Genomic DNA, 27,275 nt, shown 5'->3' on the forward strand with positions numbered 1-27,275 from the left:
TAAAACTCTTGTTCACTTTGCTATTTGAAATGAGATAGCAGTTAATTGTGTAGTTCACTATTTATTTTTTCTTTTATTTACTTGCGTAATTTTATTATATACTAACTGAATATACTATAGTAGTTCTTCCTCTTCCCAAAATAGCATTTTTAATTGCTATACATTTATTTACTCAGAATGGCATAGTTTAATCACAAACTACATATTATTATGTAAAATGTTTGAATTCATCTTTTTTTGGTCCTTTCATTCTTGGACGATATCAAGCTTCTCCTCTGTAGACAAAAAAATCCTGGCGCTGGCCATCGACGTCATCCAAAGTAGTCAAATGGTTGCCGAGGAGAAAATGCGCCATCACCCAAAATAAATGACTATCAGAAAGGGCAATGTCAGAGCTGTATGATGAATGTGGCAGCAGCTCAATTCTATATATTTGAAGTTTAGCTTGGGGCTGGTTAACTGAATAAGATTTCAAATTTTCCTGTTGCCAGATTGCTCGATTTGTGCTAACTACAATAGGATATTTCTGCTTAAGAGGTAGGAGAAAAGCACGTCCTTTTGCTATTCCTTTATTTTTTCATAGCTTCAGTTTAAATGATGTATACGTTGAACTAAACCTCAAAATAATTTTTGCTTTAAGAAGAAAAGGTATACGTACCAGATATCAAAGAAATTTATAGAAATTTTCTGTGAAGCCAATGTTAGTTTTGGGCCTGTTTGAAACTTCTGCTGCAATTTGTTACGTACAGTATCCAAATCTTGAGAATACAGCTTGACAATACCAAACTGATCTTTTAGAATAATCTTAAAATCATTATTAGAAAATACGCAAATGAGTATTTGGAGATCGAATAAACTGCTCGGCCACTTCTGTGAAAACTTTAGACAATTTTCATCTTTTCAGCTCTAGTACCTTAATAAATGAATATCATTTGGATTTCTGAGCAATTCCGCACATGTTTGGTTACGTAATTCAATTAACCCTTCAGCACACGCGCTGGGGTAAAATCCAACCCATGTGTAGTCTTTTCTAAGAAAATAAGGGAAGGTCGTACGTGACCTTTCTATTATATAAAGACAATATATAAAAAGTAACCTCCCAAGATATGGACTAAAAGCTTTTGTTTTATACGATTCTCATACATTTTACGCATACAACCTAGAAATTTATGCAGGTCAGTAGCCTGTCGGGCTATATAGACAATCAAATGTGGCATTGGATGTTGTACAAAAACTAATACTTCATGTACCTTTTAAGATTAAGGTTAGGAAGGGGTCGTCCAGAGGAATTTTTCCCGTGTCCTTGGGATTTTGTGTTTTCGGGGAAGGAATGTGTAATGGGATTGTAGCTACCCCGCGTGTGTGCTAATGTTTCACTTCTAGAGAGACATTCATTGAGATGAGTGCGTACGAGCGAGAACAGTAGCGACTACGGGTTCTTCTTGCTAGTGTTGAAACTGATAGCAAAATTGAAGATTCCGATTCTGAGTGCGATAATATTTCTGAAAGTGATCACGAAACTGATTCTGACCAGTAATATGATGATTCACATGATTTAGGGAGCATATCTTCTTTGAGATCAGATGATTTTTATGTTTGAAAATTACCCTCGAAAAATGTTAGGACACGTCCGCACAATATAGTAACACATTTACCTAACGTCAAGAACAGCTTTAGCAATTTAAAAAATCCAACTGAGTGTTTATTGCAAATTTTTGATGAAGAAATAATTGAAGATTTGGTGAAATCAACAAACATTTGCATTTCATCAATAAGAAACAAATTCTCTAGAAAACTTGATGCGCAAGAGACAAACGTAGCTGAATTGAAGACGTTATTTTTCCTATTGTATTACGCTGGAGTGCTGAGAGTAGCAATTATCAAAGCAAAGATTTGTGGTCAGCTGACGGAAGCGAAATAACCGTTTTTCAAATAACAATGTCTATTAACCGATTCCACTTCCTGTTGAGACGTATTAGGTTTGATGACATAAATTTAAAAGCAGAGCTAAAGATGACGGAAGTTTCTTTCACCTTGCAAAAGTTATACAAAATCACATGAATAAAAATACGTATACAATGCTAAATCCCCACCAGCATTCAAAACTCCCTTGGGAATCTATACCATTTGTGCACGAGGTCACCACCTTAAAAGTCCTTACAGAGCTCTAATAGGTTTTTCCCTCCCCACAAAATCCCAGATATCGCTGAGCTCCTTCACAAATTCTTAGAGTTCAAGAAACTCTTCAAAAAATGCACTAACAGACAGCATATTTCTTACGTAGATTTTATTTCCGATATTGAAGAAAAACTTAACATTGGCTTTTCAAGTTCTTCGCAAACAATGCTAAGGGAATACTTTCTAATTTAAAAAAGCGGATAGAAAGGGCTTCGTGTTTTTCTTCTGCAGTTTATATTAAGAATTAATTTCAATAAAAAATTGGCAAAGAGCATTTATTCAGCTGTAAAAAGAAACATTCTATTAATTGTACATATTGTTTATTAAAAATTACATGTTCATCAAATCTTGATCTTATTAACGGATTTATATCCGCATTTCAGTAAATAATTTAAAGCGCATTCTGTTTATTTTGCAAGTACGCATTTTATATGTAAAGTTATTTGAAATTATTGAAAGCTTCTGAGTTACGGAAATACTCGAAGCTGCTTAAGGGTAAATAAGCATTGGCCACTTTTATGTACTGAAGCAGATGTCCCGATGGGTAAGATAAAATTAGGATTTTAAAAATGTAAATGGAGAAGGAGTTAGAAACTTACCTCTCCTGGAAAAGATGTTCCGGAAACTGTGTGCTCCGAGCCTCTATCATCTGTACGACCATAATGAAGGTGCAATTCATGAAATCGGTATTTATACGATAAAGGTCCCCCACTGATGTTGATTGGCACACTGGGATGCAAATTAGACATTCGGAAAGCGACACTATGCCCTGTGTTTGTTAATATTCCACTCACCTGCAACGAGAATTGGAAAATCTTATTCAAATATTCACATTTTACTGGCACTTTCAGTTTAAATATTCAAGCTCTGAGCGCTTGGAAATAAGTGCATTGAATAATTTAAAGTCAACTGCTACATGTACAGTCACTTATACATATATATGCTCATGAACATATACATTATTTTTACTTTTTACATATTCACTCTTAATGGTCTTATACGAAAATGAAGCTTCTGAAATTTCGATTTCTGTTACACGTGCAAATATTATCCTTTCACTTATACGATACGAAGTAGAGAAAATGTGATTTCATTTTTTTTTTTTTTTTTTTTTTTTTTTTTTTTTTGTCAAACTACCGATTTTTCTCAAAAATAAGATCCCCTCCCGTTTTTGCTATATTATTTTTATACAAAAGTCTTACAATCGGATATTTTAATAAATGAAATTTCAGAACGAGAGAAAGGCGTTTAGTTATCATAATTACAGTGCTTAAATACTAAATAAAATGCGTAAGTTTATTTAGTATTTCGTTGATCTTAACAGTCTAGTTCAGCGATTTCAATTTACTCCTGTATCCACTATAATCAGTACTAATAGGCCTGAAACAAATAGGTGATAAGCTGTAAGGATCTATTTTATTCTAACCAATTATTTCTAGTTCGACTTTCCTTTCCCTCCTGATTTCAGTTTACTGCTGGATTGTAAATTTGTTATGACGTAGTATTCAAATTAAAACGTGTTTCAGAAGCAGTATTTAAGCTGCATTTCAAGAGTGCGAAAAGTAGTAGTAGCGGACTTAGTTCCGATGTTTATGCTGCGTGTTTGAAATTATTTCTCTTGACGGCGTTAGACACTTTTTCAGAATATACTAATATTTTTAGACTCGCCTTTGTTTTGTGCAGTCGATTTAGCGTTAGTGAAGCTAAGGACCCAGTCATTAGCTATCTCACTTTAATGTGCATTTAAATTCTTATTTTCTGTTAATTCAAGTAGCCACAGGCGGTGCTGAAATTTGAGCACCAAATATGTGCATATGTTAATTTTAAGCTAAAATAATAGTTAATTTTAAACCTTCTTCTGCAGTAATTTTTTTAAACACATAACGAGAATTCGCTACTTCGTCTCTGACGTAGAGTCAACCTTGTATATTCCCTAAAAGAACACGTAGACTCCACAAAGGTATAATAAACTTTCCCTAGTTTTATTTTCTATACTTTTGTAAAATGTTGTATTTAATTAGTTAATCTTCACTTACAATATTTCTTTAAAACTGTATCCTAAAATAAAAAGCGAGCTTTCATTTTCGATTAAACACGATATTATTTTACGCAATGATGAATTTTCGATCATAAGAATGCAACATATGATACTTCCAAGAAGACGAAAACATAAAAATTTGTGCTGCTATTAAAATTAAAAACTAACTGTTTGTTTCCTTTCATATACATTAGTAAAATGGTAAAACTCTATACATGGCACATAATAATTTGAAAGACACGAACAAGATATTAAGATCTTTATAAAAATAATTGCCAATACAAATAAATTTTAATGTTCAAGTTACATTTTCTAGTGATATTCCTTTCAAAGGAGGTGTTAAAAGTATAGAACCACAAACAGCTTTTTAAGTTATCTGAGAGTTTCACCTTGAGTTAAATACTAAGAAAAATAATTTTCTGCACTTATTTTATAGCGAATTACGAAAGAATATAAATTAATTAAAATGGAGAAATATCAAAAATATTCACTGGAAGAATCCATTGTAAAGATCTGTGTAAGTAATATCCACATTTATATCGTTTAGCTGATTTTAAGGCAAATATAGTTTAATTCACGTAGAATTACAATGATTACACATATTTTTCTGTTTAAAAAAGATGCAACCTTCCTTTGCTGCATAAAGTGTCCCAGCCGAAAGCTCTATATAAATTATATTTTACTCTACTATACTGTGGAGGTGAGGTTTTTTTTCTTCTCACTTAACTCGTGCTTTATCGGGTACTGACGCATGCAGCACCACTGTGTGACAAATATTAATGAAGAAATTTTTCATGTGGTCTTCGTTTATGTTCTGCTTTGCAACTTTCACGATAAATCATTTCAATCGCATATGAGTGACGATTATGCTTCATATATCCTCCAATTCTTTCATTAAGAAAGAATTTTCTTTTGTTCGCTTACAGTCCATTTCAATAGTCTACTACTCTACACGATTCATTAGCAAAATTTTTTATTTTAGGTATTTTTAGGAAAACATGCCACTAACGCTTGTAAATAAATTAAACATTGTACATATAACTTTGAATTATAGAAGCAATTTAAAAATATATAGAATACGTATATTTTTAAAATATACGTATTCTGAAACATTCAAATGTTTCCTACCCTAACGTAACCTGAGCAAACAGTTCTTCGCAATGATTAAACGAAATCATTAGTTTTTGGAAATAAAGAGGAAAGTAAAAAAGGGTAAGTAAACCTGAGATTACTTAACGCTTAGATATCAACAGATTTATTTAGCAGCTAAATGTGGAATTTAATGCAACATTGCTTCCACAACCAGTTTTGAGTTTCTTTTCCCTCTGAGTCTTTTATTAGAGCGCTTAAGTCTCACAAATAATATTGAGTTGTATTGCTATCATTGTTTCAGTTCAAGAAATGAATGGGTTCCCCCCCCCCCCAATCATTGCGATTATTGGGAATAAATGCATTTTAGAAAAGTGCATATGGAAACAAATTGTATTTCTTTAAATAACAACTAAATAGTTAAACCAAAGTAAATAAACAGAGTAAACTTCCTTACTGGAATTCCGTTATGTTAAACAGACTTCTGACTTAAAAATACTGACTGGATATTAATTGAAAAAGTTGGTCAACTGTCTGATTTGTAAATTCCTTAATTTTATAACATTGTAAATGTTATTGTCACGTAAACGTTATTTAAACATGGTAAGATGCTGCTGAAATACTTCACCGTAGCTGTGCAAGAATACAAAATGAACAGATACTTATCAATAATTTATTTGAAACAAAACCTAAGGACTATAGGCTCAGAATGGTGCAGTAAATTTCAATGAATTTCAGATTTGAATTCAAAATGTCTTGAATGCAAAAAGGATATAATTTTTGTAAACTTTCGAGAAGTGCTGCAATCAACGTAGCGACATATTTTAAATCCAGAGTAAAGATTCATTTGTTGTCCACAGATTTGAAGTTTGTAATTACTTAAAGCTCAATTTAAAAATTGCAGGCTATAGCTAAGGAAATGTTATTAAACATACAGTCTGAAATATTTCTTGAACTGTAATACAAACATGCATGTTTGTTAATTAAAGAATAAATACCCTCTTCTGATCATTTTTGAACTTTCTGGAACAGAGTAGTTGTCCTGCATGAAATTAAATGCGTTTGCGAAATAAATGAATTTATTATGACACTTTGAAATTAAATTTAACATTCGAATTTGCCACTGGAAGAAGAATGTACGAAAAGGTCAGATTTTAATTAAACGAGCTAAAATAATTCTAAACAAGCCCTGGAACGGTAGCGACGTTGGTTAATTTCATCAAATTCTATCAAATGTAGGCTTCGTTAATTGACTCATCAAACTAGGAACTGTGGAAGACAGGGAGTTTCAAAGAATAAATAATGTGGGTTGCATTCTGTATATGAAAGATAAATTCAAATTCGGTTATATGAACTATATTATGAAATACCACACTCAGTTTTTAGAATCATTGTTAAAGTTAAAAAAAGCAATTTTAATATATTTTGGTATTGGCCTATGATAAAAATTTTATCTTGAAAGTAAAATGGATTGATAATATATACGTTCGTTGTTAAATCAGTAGTTTCTTTCTGAAATTTCATGCCAGTGAATTTAATCATCTTTTTTTTCTCTTTTTGTTAATAGCAATGGTTATTTATGCAACATATACGAGATCAACAATGCAGTTTCTTTTTCAAATACCTGATGCATCCAACAGGAAAAAATTAATAACGTGCGTTTACTTATCATTAAGAGTTTCTTGATAATTTATTTAAATATACTTATATATTAACTGATGATTTTCATTTTTATGATGCTCTTGGCCATAATTATCCAAACGCACAATTCGTCTCACTTTTGCAAGCATGTGTAATTTTATAAACTCCAACAGTAAAATAAATCATAATGCAATAGTAAATTTGATTCCATTTCTTCAAATCTATCAGATCTTTTCTTTTAATCTTTTAGGTTTTATGCACTTATCAATGACACATTTCCACTACATGCTTTTATGGGTGTATTACTTCATTGTATGACAACAAATGCACTTTCGATTCTTCGGAAATATAATACAATGTTGGGGCAAGGATATTGCCTGTTTACATGAACTAGAAAATTCCACAAATTCATTTCGCAATTCGAAAAGGAATTTCGCAAGCAGAATAAGCTATATAAATAAGGTAAAGAAAACGGTTATGCGCAGATGCAGAAGCTATTTAATTATTTTTTCGGAAGTTATTACGTACGGAAATTACGGGTATAGTGTTATACATACGTACAACGTTTACCTTTACAAAAACGATCCTAAAGTTTCTATGGCTAGTGAACTGTTAATTCACAAGCCTTTTACATTAACAGCTTTTAATTCAGTGTAAAATATGAATACGCTTTGGTGATTAGAATCAAATTGTAATTAGTATAATATATTTGAGAGTATAAAACAAATACATTCTAATATCAAATCTATATATCAAACCTAATAGCAAATATATTCTAATAGCAAAATTATAATATCATAACATCTGAACTGCTAAATAGTCAAGGCAGCAAGATGGAACTTACCCCGTATTTTTCCTTCATGTCACACCAAATGTAAACATAAATAATCTGAATATTTTCAAGTCATACACTGGATATGTTAATAACGAGCTAGTTTTGGTTACTACTTATGAATGCCATTACAATCAACTGTGGTAACTTAGATAATCTCTGATTCATATTCCATATCTAATTATTCAAAGTGGCTTCAGACAATTCTCAGTATCGTCACAATTCTCAGTATCTTCAGACTATTCTTAGTATCTTTCAGTAATGAAAATTATTAATGTAGAATTCAGCAATAAAATTATTAATGTAGAATTCAGTAATGAAAATTATTAATGTAAATGAAGTAGGAAAAGATAATATTTTTCTGACTTCATTATTTTGTGATTTTGTGACTGATGGAGAAGGTGGCACGTTTATCATATTCAAAACATGTATAACATTTTAAATTCAGCACAAACAATATATTGTTTGCGGAAACACTTGTATGTTGGTATAACAAATATTATCTTTTCAAATGAAATTACTTACATAAATAATAATTTCTAACTATGCTGAAATTATGATAAAATATCTAACAAGTTCTTTTTTAATAATACTGAAAGCTTTTCTAACAATAGTTCTATATGTCAAACCTAATTCTAATATGAAAGATTATACTACATGCATTTGCTAATTTATAGCTGCTATGGAAAGCAATGGCATCTACTTCGCTATTGAGATATTTCAACGGATAAATGGAGAAGAAATCTGAAGAATCGACACAAATAATTTTTATTATTACTGCATATACGCATGGAAGGAAGATCTAATTGATTCTTTACATCGTTTACAGAAATTAAAAAGTTAAAAATAGCAAACACGCTCATTAAGAAATTACTCATTGAATAGGAAATATATGAATAAGAAACTTTCACACTAAGCAACAAAGAAATGATGACTATATATATGTACAATTTGGAAACATCATATATAGTATACATATTTATCTATGCAGCTAAGTTCTAATTGTATTACATAAAGAAATATAACACAGTTAGAACGCGACTGATGCATTAAAAGTAAAAAACTAGAAAATGAAACAAGACATAGATACATCAAAATAGAAGCAAATAGTGAAATTAATTTAAAAAATCAGGTTATATATCTCAAAACATCTCTTTAGTTGATTGATATCACAAGATAATGTAACAGGATAGTCACAGATCTGAAATGCGTAATGATCAATTTAATATTGCCAGAAATTAAGTTCAAGCAAACAGATTCCTAAATATTCCATATAAAGTTGAAGTGTAAATGCAGATGAAAGCGTGTTGTACAAATTCGACCAAAACTTCATAGTAATCAAATATGAACGAATTAAAAAAAATATGTTATTAAAAATATAAATGAATTAAATACTGCAAACCAATTAGCAAAATTAAAAATTTATGTCTAATAATCAAATTAAAACAGTAGTAGCTTATATCATTTATTAGCTGTTGTAACGCACACTTAAAATATTAACCAGGTTCTCCCAGTAAAGCTCTCACAAAGGTGCATTTTTCCTACAGGGTGTGTCCGAATGCCTTATCAACAGCATTTAATCAGCAGAGGTGTTCACGGAAAATGAATGCAACAGTTATAATCATGGTTTTATGACCATTTTTATCTTCTAGGAATGGTCACATAAAGCCTTACACAAACTACGAATAAATTCCCAAAAATCTGGTCAAGGATTAATACTTGGCTTTATAAAAATATCTTACTTCCAGAAAGTTGGAGTGAAATGACAATACCTGTTGACCTCAGAGTAAAGCACTGATGCCCTGATCTGCCATCAATTATCTACATCTAACTTCTAGGTATGGTACTCAAGGGTCTTATGATTCTCATTTCCTATCACCAACCTCTCAAGATAATATTTTGATCAAAATATTTCCTGTAAGTAAGAAAACTGCAAATTACAACCCTGATTCTAGCATAGATTCATAGCCCTGATTCTAGCCTTGAATTTAGCAATCGCCTCCAGTAGTTACATATCGTCCAGGGAAGACAAATATAGTTGTACACTTTTAGTCGTCATTTTTCAGCAAACCTTTATTTGTTTAACCTTTAACTGTTCATTTCTTATGTAAGTTGAACAGTGTGATATTCTAATGTTTAAGCTAATAATAACTATATCGTATTTTTGCCATTCATTTGACATTTTTCTTCTGATCAGGAAAATAAACTCAAGTGACTTTTAAAAATTTTCGCCTACTTTCCTACCTTATAGCAATCAGCGTTTGAAGTATAAGTGTGCTTCTCGTTTTGCATATGGCACCTATTTCTAAATCTCATAGTTCGAAGATTTCCCAAATAATTTGTTGCGGATTTTAATTTTATGAATAATTAATTCATTTAATTTGAGAAACGTAAAAAATGTATATGTATATATAACAACGAAAAAACTAACTTCTGTTTCACTTGTTTTTCAATATGAGAAAATTAAAAATTAATTCTGCTTATTTTGGAGTAATTAATTCAGTTGTTTTCGACAAATTTTGAATTTGGCATAAAGGAATACAGTTTTTCGTGACTTTGTTTATATAAATAATTCAAATTTAATCATTAATACATTAAAATAATGAATACTCAAACTTTTTTAATAACAGCTTTCATTCACTGTTGTTGATAGAAGATGTAATGAATATTAGAATTGCGAAATAGAAGGTTTCAAACCCAGCGCGTTTCATACGCTTGGCTTTTGTTTAATAAAATAAATAAAAGATTAAAGTCAGTTTGTGAACTCTGTTTGCGGAGATATGTAAAATATCAAAATATTGAGAGATTCAGTTAAAACTAAAGGCATTTTACGCAGTGTGCTTTCCCTCTCAAATGTTTTACTAATTTGCAATTTTGAAATCTTTCATTTCAAGAATCTGTACCATAACAGCACAAATAAATGACTGATTCAAAAATTTTAAATCATTTCATTTCACTTTCAGATTTTCAGTGATTTCACTTTGAGAGTTCCGGCTGTATATACGCCATCTATGTTTTATAAACACATTCTCCTTTGTATTTCCTTTGTACTTCATAGTCATTTAACTATTCATTACCATGGAACTATTGAGACAAGAATAATTCTAGTTATTCTATTTCTTTGAACTAAATATTAAAATTATTTCAGTAACATAATTGAAAAATTCAATGCACTAACAACACACATTTAACTATGGTGAACATAAATTTATTCTATTGATGAAGATACAAAATTGGTTGACTTAGTTAAATGTTCCTTCGGGGAATCTGAAATACAAATCATTAAACTAAATTAACAGTTATAGTCAATAACAAAAATACAAGCAAATATTTGTTCAGAATATTCACGCAATTATTGTATGATGTTAGACATAAAACAAACTGCATTATTAGCAGAAAGGCATACAGTATACTGGGTTTAGTTAGTTACCTTTTTCTATGGAAACTGAAAACGACTGAGAAGTATATTGTGAAAATTTAAGAAATTTAGAAGTTTTTGAGATACTTAAATAATACTTTAATTTCTTAATAAATTATCTTTTGGAATGTTTAGCATTTCAAATCGACGAATCATGCTTCCTTTTCTTTGGAGGTGTTTGTGGTTTTGCAAATATATGTGCAAATTTGTTCTTTTAAATTTTCGTCTCAAAGCAAAGGCAATGAAGAGTCTCTTACGGATAAACTACCATTAGAATATCATAGCAAATCTTCATTAATATTTAGTTCTTTTTCTCAGATATTTCCTTGAGACACACATTCGTAAAATATATATTTTTTTTTACTTTCCTCGGTCAGTTTAGCCTCAGTTTTTTGAACAGTTTCTCTTATGACATTTTGACCTCTTTCTTGTAATTTATTGAGAACTTTCCGATAGGACATCACAAACACTAGGCTTCAAATTGTCTAACAAATATAAACTTTCAGTATTTTTTTCTTCAAAATTAAATTAATTTTTTGCAGTGCTACTGGATTTACTACGTATCTTCCACTTAAGGTGATTTTATATCAAATTCTTTCTTTTGTTTCTGCATTTCTGAATCAGGGCTTATGTTCTGGAAAATTTTCTGCAATTTGCTTTAATTGCATCTTGTCAGAAAGCTAGATACAAGATTAGTTAACGAATCCATTGATCAGTACACAGATAAAAAAAATTAAGTCACTTTATTAGCAGTAGACACGTGATGTCCTCCAAATTCTATGCGCTTAATGATTTAGCAACGGACTTCTAATCGAATATATTAAAATAAATTTTACAGTGAAAAAGAGGAATTTTTACATCTGTTTTAACAATATAAACATAGTATGTTTTATAAAATTTTAGGTTAGTCAAAAAGGCATTAAGTTTAATGAATTCATTTTGTACGCAAGGCAATAAACCACATCTCAGGATCGGTTATTGTTGTATATTATAAATATATTTCATGCTCCCTGAAGCGATAATAATTCAACAGACTGAAGCTAGATTATTACAAAAATGCAATACAAAATTTTGAAATTACAAATTGAAATTACAAGTTGAGATTACAAAAATTTATAAGTTTAACACATTTTTAGTAAGGATGTAGCGTTGCGCGCCGCCAACGTGCACGCAACCAAGAGGTGACTGTGAAAACTGGATAAAAGACAGAGTCCTGTTAAGGATTTAAGTTCCTTTTTATTCAACGTAATAAATTACAAGTGCGTGCTCTTGACGCTCACAAACTGCGCCAACTCGGCGGTCAAATAAAAATAATAACCTGAAAAGAAACTAAAGACAAGACTCTAACTACGAGGCTCTCTAAAAATAACTAACCTCACCGCGTTTTACAATACCGCTGCTAATTCAGCCAACTTGAAGATCACGTTGAACGATTAACAATACTTCCAGGCAAGCACACAGGCCGAAACGCGGGGTTCTTCAATTTCTGGCTAACTACCTCCGCGCTCGTGAAGTAAGAACAGCACACCTCGAACTCGTTTCCTTTCTATTTAACTCAGAATACTTCCGCTGATAATTTGAATCCTTGCGCGTTCTACTAAAATTTACATACTCTGGCATTGGCAGTTCCAGGGGAAAGTAAGGCTTGACAGGAAAGATAGTTTAAACTTAAAATAAATGTTAGTTAAAATAAATATAAACCCTACAAGGATAATGTTCTTATCTTCGGCTATGTTAAATCAATTTTGTCCAGTACTAAATTGAAATACAAAGTAACAAAATCAACACATGTAATGGCTCAAATATCGTTTGTAAGTTTGAATGAAATTTGCTGAAGAAATACTTAATGCCATGGAAGATTAATATAGTATCATAAGATAAAGAAGATAAATTGCCATTTTTGTACGATAGGTAAATTTGGGTAAAAATGCCCCAAATATTGCATGATAGATCTTCCATAAAGAACAGGCTATTAGTTAATGTGCACATTTCCAAACAACAATAAGAGCTCTCATGCCATTCATAAGTTTGCTGTAAAAAATGGCAGTAAAATTGTACTCTTCCACAGGAACGCTTCTTGGTGTATTGGGTAGTATAGTGTGAGAAAAAGTGAGGGTACACTTACTGTTGGCTGTTAGAGTCATTTTTTTTTCTCTACTAGTCGAACCTTTCGCCTACTAGGGTACTATATAAAAACCTTTATATATTCAAGAGTCTTATATAGTATCCTTATATGGTATATTCAAAGGTACCATATGGCTTGAACCCCGACAAAGGTATAGCTAATACTTCAAGTTTCCTCTTTCTTGAAAGCTTAATATTTTCTACTAGCTCACGGTATCCCTGATGACCTAGGCCTGATCTATTGGTGATATTATTAGTTCACTGGAACTATTTTTGGAGCATGTAACACATTCTTTTTTGGGGATCATTTTAGACATTTACTCGTGACTGCCAAGCTTTAAATATGCAGGCAGTTTTTTATCTGAATCAGTAATCTAAACCCATAAGAACTTATTTCATTTTATCTGAGCGCGTAATAGTCACATTTACCACTTTACATATGAAATTTGTTTTTCCTATTTTGTTCTAAAATGCCAAACGAATGCGTTTCAGAAGTTGTAAACATCTCCCGATTTTGAAATATTGCTTCTTAACATATATTGCAAATTATTTAGGAAATGGGCTTGTTACAGTAAGTTTGAATATCTTTGTAAATCAAAGTCCGCTACCGGTACATTTAGCGTTCAATCCTTTTTGCTGGGTTGATATTTGTTAGATTTTTCCTCTGTTGTATTCTAATGATTATACATAGTTTAGAGTAAACCTTTGTTACAGAGTAAACCTTACCTTTCTACTTTCTGTAAGGTTCTCTTCCTGATAATATAACCTTGGAATACTTAGAAAATGAGAAACTTTTCTTCCATGATACTTTTATTATAATTTAAAGCTAATGTATATCTTTCCAGGCTTATGGAAGATGCTTCTTTATTGAGTATATTTCCATATACATTTCTGCAGGGTGCAGTTGCAAAGAGATAAGAGCTGATGTTACGATATATGCATGTGAATATTGCATACTTTTTCTGCACAAAGACTATTGTTCTAGCTAAGAGGACATCAAGTTTCGTTAGGTCGTGAAACCATCCGTAAAACCAGTTTTCGAGAAAGAAGCGGCATAATAATACACAGTTTTATCATCTTTGGTGATTACATAGCGGAAAAAAAAAGTTCCTCGCTCAGCTTATAACACAACCGGTGGTGGATAAAGGGGTTAAAATAACATTATGTTTAGCAAGCATTATTAGATTTCTCGAGCAAGAGAAAAGAGTTTATGGCCTAATTATTCAGAAGATCAGTGAACCCGATTCATTTAATGAAAGCCGCTGGAAGTTTCTCATGTAGAGTAAAAATGCTTAGAGATAAACGCTAATCGTGTTTCATTCGTTTTAAAAAAAATACCTAAAATACCTAAAGGGATTGTTGTTAAGCTAGGGAATTTTTGTTTAACTTAAAGATTTGACTTCGTTCATTAAATCATAGGAAGGTATTAAATAACACAGAACTCCTCTAATTTATCTGGGTTAACAACAGTACTTCTTTCATGAAAAGTATCTTTATTCATAGATTTGTAATATTTTTACTAATAAATATCAAATATAGTTTCGAGTTTCTTTATAACATATTTATACGCAATTTTCTTATAATATATGTATGAACAATATTGTTACCAAACTGTGTCGGTTCCATGAATAACTATGAGTGGAATTGCATTAGATAATAACGGTGTGCATTATGCAATACTATGTACAAGGGCATAAATTTCTTAAATTAGTATTCATTAAATAATATTTCTTAAGTTAATGTTCAAATTATTCGAGTGGTTATTCCGGCATTAATACTGATAAAATTATTAGATTTCTGATTTTTCTGGAGGCAAAACAAATTATTAATTGCCTCTGGATGTCTTTATAAAATAATTCTGCACTTAATGAATCTTTTTTCAAATTTTAAAGAATTCTGTCAATTTTGCTATGAAAAACTGGACAAAATAGTGTTTTTGTTGTTTTTGTTATGAATATTGATTAACGACTTTAAAAAACTTTTAGAGAATATTTTCAAGGTTAAAAGTTATAAATCTTCTTAAGAAAGCAACATAGTATTTGAATTTCTAAAATAATGTAACAGTAGGGTCTGCCATCGTTCCTACTTGTACTTTCTCAGCAAGAGAGATATTTTTGCAGTGTGTACGTGAGAATAAAAGTGAGTGTGGTACACAAGTAAGAAAATATCCCCAACCAGGTGGATTTAATTAAGGATCTTTTCGTCAGAATTATGTACTCAGAAAAAAATAGCATTTATTAAACTGGAATTATATTTTCCATTGAAGTTCACCAACTGTTCTGTTGAATTAATAGGGAGACTTTATACAGGTCATCAATATATTGCTTTACAGTAGCTTCCGATACAAATTTAAAAAGCAGACTATTAAGAATATAAAAATATCTTTTAGGATTTTTTCTGTAGTTATATCACTCCTACCCGCGCAATATCATTAGAGATAAATATGTATTATGTATTATAGACAAATCTTTGCTTAAAAACAATCCTGATGAAAATACAGCTGCAAAATTGTAACAGGAAGAAAACTAAAAAACTTTTCATAAACATAAAAACTTTTCACAAACTGATTAAAATAGAATATGAGATCATGTGTGATTTAAAAGGTGAGTGAAAATTTTACTCTGCTAGTTTCTTGTTATATGTCTACAGAAATATAGCATTGTAAAATGAAATTTCTTTTGTTGAACTCTTGAACAGAAGTTATTCTTCATGCTTCTCCAGAATGGGAGATTTCAAGAAAATTAGATTCCAAACGAAATTTCGGAAATATTATAAAGTATATATTCGGATATATTATAAAGTTGAGCTTAAGCTGCGTAATGCCAGATGTGTATTGCGTTTGAAAATACAAATAAAATATTCAGAGTTGGCAACATTCTCAATTTATTCTGAAACGATACCACATTGTGGAAATTATCAGAGATAAGTGTTGAATAAGAGCGAAAATGTTATTTGTTCTTTTCAAATAAATTGTGTATTCATTTTAAAACCTAGAATGAAGTTAATTTTATCTACAGACGATCCCCTTTCTCCTAGGTGGAAGACCACTGGTGCGAAAACACACGCCAAAGCTCTTTTTAAAACAACATAAAAATCAAAGCACCGTAAGACGGTGGCGATACCGCCCAGAATTTTCACGATGCAGTTCTCTGCACGACTAAACCAATTCAGAAACAAAACAAATGATAAATAAATACATAATGCGATACGTATGTATAAATGTACACACATTGAGAAACATACCTCAAGAAGAACCCAATAATTTTGACGACAAAACGAAAGTGCCTTAGTGTCATTATGTTAATCCCTACGCGGATGGAGCAAGAGGTAAGGTGAGGGAGTATTGTAAGAAAACACAGAAGGGTTGGGGGGACGAAGTGTATCATTTGGAGTTTTAACAGCTTGTTTTCTTATTGAATGCAGAAAATAATGTTTTCTAGAGTGAAAGTGTTGTTCTCTGAGCACAATGTATTTATCTCTTCATAAGCTACAAAAATTTTGAAACTGTGAAAGCTAGCTATAACTAAAGCTGCAGGGGCTGTGATACATTGTAAGTTGCTTAGCACAAACCAAGAAACTCATAATTTATATTTAAATATATATATATAACTAACGTTTCTATGGTCTTTAAATTTTACAAATGTTTCTGTAATTTGAGCTTTACGTAAGTGGTAGTCAATTGTAAAGAAACTGTAATATACGTATGTAAGTGTATAAGCCCAAAAGTAAAGAGCAAGAGGCAATTAACATGGAAGAAACAGGAAAGATGAGTAATTAAATAAATAGTCTCTACGTTTTATTTTCCGGCTAATGATTACATATGTCTCCTTTTACTAAATGTTTCTGCTTGCAATAAAAATGCTTGTTAACGATATAGCAGTTAAAGATGTATATCTCGTTAGAAAAATTTAATAGCATGTTTGTAAATTACGAAGAAAGTATACTGGTGCAAAATAAAGACATACAAGAAATATCATTGGCTTAAACAAACTTTAATTTAAAGGAAACCTATTTACTGCATGCATTAGTAGCATTCATTTGTTTAATCATTATAATAAAATGAGAGAAAAATACTTGTTTTAGCGCAGAGAGGCCTCCATTGAGAGCATTTCAAAAAGAAGTGCACTCCCCCTAAGAGGCATTTTACTTTGCACATAGGGAAAATCACAAAGATATCCGTGCAGCCGTCGCATTTGCCCAGATTCGGTCAAATAACCACCATTCAGCAGCCTATACCCTCAATCACTAAGTACCATTCAAATGGACTTGCATTAATTATAAGCAAGTATTATTAATACAACTCATACTCACATGTATATATTTATATATATAATGAACTATATTGCTAAGTCTGTTAATTTAAAAATTATCTACATTCAAGCAAAATTCTTTTAAATACTCATTGCTCTCATAGTAATAGTTTGAATTTTCACTATACTCTTCAGTGTGATATAAACATTCAGACTACAGTGCAACTATCTTCTTGTGCAGATATTAATGTACACTGCTGGTCCTCCAACATGAAACCAGTGAAAGTTTCATCCAATATGCTTAAAATTTGCATCATACGTAGACTTTAGCAGGACATGTAAATGATTAGCACAGCAACACGTTTGCGCCAAAGCCACATAGATTCACTATCAACTTGCAAAATTGTAGATTGTTTTAAGTACTAGAATTACATTTTTTATACTGTTACACTGAGTGGAAAGCAAGTTTTTGAATGTCACAGAGGAAGAATTATGACTTATAGGGACTGCGGAATATCCTTTCGAAAAATATGTACTCATGTTCAATAAAATCAAGTGATAAAAACATAGAATCAGAGAGTTCAGGAACGACGAACAGAAGACTGCATTAGGCTCCTTACGCCACCAAACGAGAACTTAGGCTCCTCACGCCACCAAACGAGAACACATGCATGTTATGCTCATGCAAAGACGAGTCGTACAGCAACGTAATTAAACGTAGGGCAAGAAATAGGCTTTTTTGAAGCAGGTTGTTTTGTATAACAACCTGCTTAAAAATGTACCATCATTCGACATTGGCTGCACAGGAAAAAGAATATTTGCAAGGCAACCATTGATGTTGAATATCCATTCTGTCTAAGGTATTATGCTAATATTAAGTCTGGCAGCACCGCAGTGACAGACTTCATGATTCTTGCAGTATGCATTTCCATACCAATCCATCCACTGGAGTTACAGTTTGATATGACATATAGCTTTACTCTCCCACCCGCCTAAAATGGCATTAACAGCACACTCAAAACTACAACTACACGTCATGAATTTTGGAGCTTGTTGTCCTCCCTTGCCTTCAAGGTTACCCTGCAGTCAAGATTCAGCAGGCCAATACGCAAAAGCAAGCTTAAGAAAAAGGCCTGCTAAATTTCAATATAACGTCAGCATTTTTCATTTTAAAAACACCTATCACAACGATGATAGATCGGTTGTTCCAAATCCAGATTATACAGATGGAACAGCTGAAAACACAGAGGCAGAGGGCTCAAGATTACTTTTAACTCCGCGTTCGTCTTCTGTCTTATTTTCCATGACAGCACTAAAGAATACGAAAGAAATGGTGTACGTCTAAATATATATTCCAAATAACGGCAATGCGTATTTTAGTGCAGTTAACAGTTTCCTCAGATGGACCTTTACAGTGCCACCTGTAGGTAACAAAAAGAACTGTTGCTTCGAAATTTGCATTTAAATATATAGTTTTAGTAGCATTATAATTAAAATTTTTGTATTTCTCCGTGCAATGCAGCGCGAGACAGATTTTAAGAGAAAGCTATGCCGGAAAGTTACAGCAGCAAGTGCATTTAAACATTGAGTAAAAGTTTATCTAAGTAATTTACATTTAAATTCAATAAATGTAATTGAACACTATGTTAGCTGTAACCATAATTCCACACTCTTTTTGTTTTGCAGAAATCTCGAGAAGCAGAAATTACTAGAAAGGTCTCGCGCTGCCGGTTGAAAATTATTTAAGGCCGAAAAAAGAGCATCTCATTTCAGTTGCTTAGTTACGGTTATTGCGAGCTGTTGTTCTGCGTAAATTGAGATATCAGATTTAGCTTTCTTTTTAGATGCGAATTTTTTTTTCATTGCTTTCTATTTAACGTTTTTAGTAGTTTGAAGAATAACTACCGATTATACTGAGTGATATTGTGAACACTTGTACGAATATCTCTGAAGAAATTTCCAGCGTTCTGTTATATTTCTTTTGATAAGAATAAATTTCCTTAACCTTTTATCGGACTTGTGCATTCAATCTATTGCGCACGCGTACGCACGCAACACTATTCTGACAAAATTAGTTTTACTATTAAAAACAAATCCATGTCTTTCGGTGCATTTCCTTGAAAAACCGCATCTTACGTTTTCTGTCTGTTTCCTCCGTTTTCGAATTATTGAAATTTTTAATTTTATTGCAACTTTTGCATCACACGCTACACATGTAAGAAATATTTCAAGAAAATTAGATCAATACAAATGGGTTAAAAGTTAATTCGAGTACTTAACCTGTACAAACATGGAAGCCAAATTAAATAAAAATGTATAAAAATAAACGTATTAATTTAATATTAGAATTTATGGAAACGAAGTTTAATACCATTTTATACGTATTTTACGAGGGTAATTTGAAAAATAAGTTTTCCCTGTCGACTGTGGTCAGAGTTGTGTATGAAAGTCAAAAAATAGAATGAGACATTAAAGATATGACATACCTTTATTTTATTATTCTCGTACGAGTACGTTGAGACATTTGCCATGTCGCTTGATAAGCTTCAAAAAGTCCTCCAAGAAAAATTCACGCTTTGCATATGGAAGAAGCGTTGAACGGCTATGGGCGAAAGGCGACACAGCAGGAAAACGCGCAAGTCACCGATACACCATTGGGTAGAGGTTGCTGCAAATCAAGCAGATGGCGCTGTTGCAGTGCCTGCGCAAAGCGGAGACCAGCCTCTCATTTGAGTCCCGGTAGGTATGGAGAGAAGGTGCGTTTTGAATTCGTGGTCATAGGAGGAAGTGAGAGCGGTTATCCGCTATGAATGGGCACGTGGAGTATCAGGAACAGAAATTCATAACCGCCTCGTGGAAGTCTATGGGCCAGGTGTGATCTCGAAGCAAATGGTGCTGAGATGGTATCGCACATTCAGTGATGGACGTCCGCAAGTGGAGGACATACCGAGAGCTGGACGGACGCGCACGGCCACCACAGATGCAAATGTCAGGAAGGTGGATGACATGATTAGAGCGAACCGGCGTATCACCATCGATGAAGTAGCGGAAGAACTTGGAATCTCACATGAGCGAGCTCAAAACATCATCCACGACATTCTTCGATACAGAAAAGTGCCAGCACGATGGGTGCCCCGACAATTGACCTCGACACACAAGGAACAACGCATGGGTGTCAGCCTGGAACATCTCGTGCGTTACCATGAAGATGGCAATGACTTTCTGTTTCGGATTGTGACGGGGGATGAAACGTGGGTCCACCATTTCACGCCAGAATCGAAGGCCGCATCTATTGAGGGGAAATATCCGTCATCACCTGTCCGAAAGAAGTTCAAGACAACTCCCTCTGCAGGTAAAGTTCTCCTCACAGTTTACTGGGACGCCCAAGGAGTTTTGTTGCTGGACTTATTGGAGGTTGGAACCATCAATGCTACGCGCTACTGTGACACCCTGTCGAAATTGAAAGAGGCGATTCGGAAAAAGCGGCCTGGCCTTCTCACATCTGGCGTTCTGCTGTTGGATGACAATGCCAGACCACATTCGGCGACGGCAACGCAAAACCATATTGCAACTCTTGGTTGGGAGCGCCTACACCATCCCCATACAGTCCTGATCTCGCACCAAGCAACTTCCATCTGTTTCCGGCTTTGAAGAAAAATCTCGGGGGAAGGCGCTTTGGAAGCAATACTGAAGTGAAACAAGCCGTTCAACGCTTCTTCCATATGCAAAGCCCTGATTTTTTCCTGGAGGGCTTTTTGAAGCTTGTCAAGCGATATGACAAATGTCTCAATGTACTTGGTACCTATGTGGAAAAATAAAGGTATGCCATATCTTTAATGTCTCATTCTATTTTTTGACTTTCATACACAACTCTGACCACAGTCGACAGGGGAAACTTATTTTTCAACTTACCCTCGTAGTTAAAATAGAACTGCAAAAGATTTACAACATTTCATAATCACATATTTAAATGAGTGCTTACAAGTTTATTTTTCTGAAGTATATACTTTATATTTTCCCGTTAACCAATGAATTAAACACGTGCATTTGAAAACTCAATAGCGGGGAAAATTTTTTTCATAAATGGCGTTACTTGCCTTGAGTGATTTTTCTTCTTTTCCACCATCGAATGAGACAATGTAAAACTGATTATAATTATAATTATATACTATATTCGTAAAAGTACGTTTTATATCTTTTGCGATAAAATGATATCATATATAGTAAAACAGATGCGGCAATAGCAAAATTTAATTAATCAGTACAATGTATGTAAACAGATTTAAATCATTAAAAAAATTGCATAACAATTATATATAGTAGTAATAACGGACTATCAAAACACATGGAATTCTTTAAGCTCATGAACACGTCATGATGGAAACACTCATGTGATAAGAAAAACATATTTACCTGGACTTCTAAACCTGTTTTACAACATATAATTACCATCAGAACTCGAGCAAAATATGCCAATGTTAAAACCACAAATACGTGGATCTGGTGTTATAATTACACTTACACTTTATCTTCTTAAAATGACTTTAAATTTTGCTTTTGGTTGTATGAATTCTTTCCCTGCTAGTTTATCAAAATTTAAAGGCGGTAACGACTACCGGTCCACACAGTATAACGGAAAGTTTCTTAACTTCCTAGGCCCAATAGGAGCAAAGCGGGGATGTCACTAAACATGGGTGTTTCCGTGGTTCTCCCCATGTGTAATGCGGATGCGAACCAGTGTTCCTAAGAAAGTCCTCTATGAGGGCTCCCTGCTGTTAGGCAGGCAACACGGGAGTGCTTTGTCGTAATAAAATAAAAATCTTACCTTCCTATGATAACAAATTCCATTTATGAAAGGATCGAAAAAAAAATTTTATACACATAGTCGTGTCGACAAAGTTTACATTTGAGACTTATCTCAATGTTCTTCCCTCTCTCTTTCATATTAGTATTGAATACAAGAACATTTATTTTAATATATTTTATTATTCCCTGAGCATATTCATATTACAGTTTGAATGTAATTAAAAATCAAATTTAATGACCTGCATTTCAAATCTGTGTCCATGTTCGTATTTTACCTTATTCAAGGGTCTCACTCCTCACCACCCTCACTAGCTACACACCCAACATGCTTATGCACATGCATAAACACTGCAGTGCTATCGTCCTAATTTTAAGATTTTACGCTTCGTGTCTATTGTTTTTCTTTTAAATGCGTCTTTTATTTATCGCAGTTAATTAGGCCATGACAAAAAAGCTCTTTTGTTTTACCTCCAAGACACTAAATTAGAATTAAGGAGAAATTAAGTTTAGGCCCTCCGAAAGCTTCATATGCTGCGTATGTTGAACAAAATCTGAACTTTAAGGAAGTCAATTTGTGTTTTAATTAACCTTCTAAAATTAGCGGCTTATTAAACACAAACTAACTAGACTTGAGGAGATGAATAAGCATTCGCAAAAATACAGTGTTTCTTCAAACTACAGGCACGCAAAACTAAATTCAGTACAATTGGGGAAATTAAGTTTCGATGACAAATATTTCACATGTAGATGGTAGGCAGTTATGTCATATACGAGTATATTCAAAATTAAAACCTTGTTGTAAATAAAATGTATATGTAGGCACATTTTAATAAGTTATACATGTATACCATGGTTCAGAATTAATAATATTTTAAGCTCAGCAAATAAACAAAATTTACCTCTATACAGGACATGACTATCTATAATCTTCATATAAGCTCTGCAGTAACGTTTCATACCTGCAATCAAGCGAACTTCAGGATAATAACTATCATGACACTAATAAGGCTATTGGTACCCCCAATCCTCCATTGGTATCCCAAACATTTTCGATGGAACTGATGGGACAAAAATGGCAGTCTGTGCTTTCATTCTCTAGCTCTTCGACTAGATTTGCTCAGTATTGACGTCCAGAAGAATAATGACGGAACAAATGCTACAGCGTTAAGTTTCACAATGGTATCGGGCACTTCGTGCCGATACTTTTGAGCATTCACAGTATCTACTGTTAAGACGTGTGTTAAGATATGTGTTAAGATCTCTTGTAAAGAACAGTGTGTTAATTTAAGTAAAATTCATCTTACTGCCATTACACAAGACATGGGGTCCCATTATATTATTAGGCTCGTTCAGAGTACTTTCACAGCTAGTTTAGAGTGCCATGTCTTCATATGCTTACCTTCAAGCTCAAATCGGATTCTTTCGTGAATAATTTATCGGATTATAAACTTGCTTTCAAAATATAAGTCCAATGACACCTCTTCAACCCTGCTCATCTGGGTTAATCTTCGACTCATAGTAGCAACAGGTTTGAATTTGCAAATGTTGGAGAAAACACTGCTCGTAATAGTGACGGGCTGTAGCTTGTCGATTGCGTCATCAAAAGGTGCAGCAACCCTTGGATAACCGTAAACAAATGTCCGCACCACTACACTAACCAACTCATTAGAAATTGCTTGCAAAAGGGAAAAATTACTGAGTGGAAAAGGCCAAACAAAGCAGGCATATCATCAATAACTTATCCTGAGGTAAGTTTGCCGACAGCTTGTCAACATTGAGAAACATCCAGTATTCGTTTTTCAGGTAAATATTTTTAACTAATCTAAAAATTATCAAAATCGTCTTTCAAAATTTTTTCTCTGCTACTAAATTCACCTATTCGAAATGTGCTCTCTTCAACAGATATCTAATTCGTATACAAATGAAAAGTAAACCCTAAGCTATTAAAATATTTTTGCTCATTTCCTTCTATTCGTTTAACTATTAAGCATTTCATTCTATGAAACTGAAGTACAAGTATCACATGTTTAACTTTTGGAAAAGTATGAGTAATTGTAGTAATTTGTTTTTTACTTTTCCAGTATTTAAGTAGGTGTCGGCGCAAACTTTGAAGGGAAGTGAATTACAATGAACAGCTTCGAAACACATTTTTTATTGTATTTATTTTGCATTGTTCAACGAAATTACGGTATCCTGTGCTTTAGTGGAACAGGCAACTATGAAAAATATTCAAAACAGAAAATAAAATATATATTTTCTAAAGGCACCAGAAAATTCTGAATCTAATAAGTGAAAAATTACGTGTTAATGCAAAATGATCGTAGGAAATTCACTTGGTGCCAAAAAAAATCTTTCTACTCGTTATGTTTTGGAGAACAAAAATAAGCATTGGTGAACCACTTTTCACAAGACACTGTTGACGATAAATGATGTTTTCATGCATAAAATTGCTGATTAGCCTACAGCAGCAATGAAAATGCGTCCAAAGATGTTAGAATTTTGTCGTTATACCCTTGAAGGATCCATTCCGAATAATTCATATGTGCACTTAAGCACATATGCTTAAATGCGCACATTTACACTTAAGCATTTGAATACATACAATTAAGCTTATGCTTTCCCAAATAAACACTGCTTCTTCAGCAAAACGTGAAGTCTATAAGTCCTCGACGTGCTGCTTTAAGCCGAATCTGGAATCGTCGGAAAAGACGCTAAAGATGCAGCTAGTAGTACATACAGCTACTAAGAGGAAGCTCTCATCAAAAGGATAATTTGGCTCCACTCGGCAGTTTCCTAATCATAGTGTTCTTCAGCCGAAATTCTTGAACAGTACTATGTTGGCAGGCCACTGAAATACAAAAAAAAAATAGTCTTCTTACATATGAGACACCTATGTGGAGGCGTTTGCGAATTGTTTGCTTCATATTTTGATTCCGATTGTCATTACAATTTATTTTTGTAGTAGGAGGCATTTTAATACTTGTTTCCAAGGACATTTATTAACATAGAGCGGTCATAATCTGAGGTGGTAAATTGTGTGCGCCCATGATAGTCGTCATTGAAGGCTTCTTGGATTCAACTCAACAACTGTGCAATTACACTTTGGCTCACTGCAATGGAAGATGCTACGATTCATTAGATTCAACAAATTCCATCATGTCTATAGCTCTCCACAAAATTTTTCTGACATATTGTGTTGACTCAGCATGTTGATATCTCATGCATCTGACAAAGAACTTCTCCCTTGACAAGAGGTATAAGAACAGAGCTCCGAAAGAAAAAACACCCGTGTTTCTGATTTTCGCATCAGCATTAATTTTTAATTAATTATTGCTAATTTTTCTCTCCATTTGCTCTCTACTGCCGTCATTTCATTATTCAGAACAATCAGGGTGTTTAATTTTATATGTGTCACCCTACCGCAAGTGAGAATACGTTATCATGTCTGAAGAAGGATCACCAAAATTAGTAACATTTAGCCCAAAAAATTAGTAAATGACAGCAAAAATAAAAATTACAAAAGGGGATTTACAGGATATGTGAACTAATACTACTAATAATAATACATGGTTAGCATTTTCTTTTTCATTTTTCAGTTTTAAATCTTAAAAGTTTTTAGATAATGGACTTGTACTCGTATTTGCATTATGAGTGGAAAAATTGACCCCAAAATGAAGAAACTTCCAATTTAAGAGATGTTTAACCTTAAAAATTTCTTAATTTGTTAAGTGCAGGAAAATTGTTCAGTGTTTAAATGCTTTAACTACAGTTCAAAGGTTTGTGCTCTGTAAGAAAGATAACACTTAATCCCATTTATAATGACGAGAAGATAAACGCAAGGTTAAATTATGGTATCTTAAAAAAGTGCGTTTATACTAAATGTATCCTCCCTAAGAGCTTCCAAAACAATTTATCCTAAGAAGGATTTTACGTTGCGAGAAATAAACACCTGAAGCACATATTTTAAAGCTACTTAAAGTGTCATCATTGTAAACAAAATAGACTCAGAATTATAGTAATACTAACAGCTGTCGCATCCACAATTTTGCTAAAGACAAAACATGCGAGAACAATTTTATTGTTTCTTCACCCGAGGAAGATATTTAATCTGGACAAGAAATAGGTTTATGTTGAATACGTAAATAGGCGGTGCATAAAATTTAGAGATTACGTAATGCATTTAAATCTGAATAAACTCTTAATGAATGTCTTTAAGTTGTAAAAATGCAAAATTAATTAATTTTCATTATCTAAAGTTTAGGAACATAAATTTCGTGAAAAGGAAATTGATCTGCAGAACAGAAACAATATGAAAGAATTAGAAAATTTAATAGATTGAAGAAACGACCATCGGTTTAGCATTTCAACACTTGAAACACCTGTTATCTGATAACTCTACTGTCATATACTAACTTTTGTATCATTCGAGATCCCCTCTTTGAGTTTTAAATGCAATAGAAGCTAATTTATAAATTTCCTTTTTTATGATCTTAATCAAAATAAAAGTCATTATCTTCATGTCGTAGTTACAAATAACATTTAAAATACATCGTTATCTTAGGAGTTTCGAAATAAGCTGAATACATTTTTCGGAGATAATTTGTGTTAATGACTTAGTATAACTGTAATCCCATTTGAAGGCAATTTATAAAAATTGTAGAAATAAAAATGATTTTTTAACGTTTTAAGCAAATTTTATGATTTTGTGTATATATGATTTGCCAAATTATTAATATACTTATATGAAATTTAGGAATTTTCTCGACTACAAAAGGTATTTACAAACAGGATTCTGAATTTTACAGAGACAAAATTCTTAAGAAACAAAAAGCGTATTTTTTTTTACTCTAAACTATCAAAATTTTAAAGGTTATGATGCAACACTTTTATAAAATTTAA

The 27,275-nt window shown here is 32.6% G+C and overlaps 1 protein-coding gene across 1 annotated transcript in view; it reads right to left on the reverse strand.

Annotated features, from left to right (window-relative positions):
- Window positions 1–27,275, reverse strand: part of LOC118182444 (carbonic anhydrase-related protein 10-like) — a 1,559,317-nt gene that overhangs the window by 476,179 nt on the left and 1,055,863 nt on the right. Inside the window, exon 4 of the mRNA XM_085806946.1 lies at window positions 2,778–2,972. Within this exon, the coding sequence (XP_085663072.1) occupies window positions 2,778–2,972 (195 nt within the window). The remainder of the gene's footprint in view (window positions 1–2,777; window positions 2,973–27,275) is intronic.

The sequence above is a fragment of the Stegodyphus dumicola genome, chromosome X1, assembly GCF_044657685.1.
Source record: "Stegodyphus dumicola isolate Sdum_Otavi_A_Nest chromosome X1, ASM4465768v1".
NCBI classification, from domain to species: Eukaryota; Metazoa; Arthropoda; class Arachnida; order Araneae; family Eresidae; genus Stegodyphus; species Stegodyphus dumicola.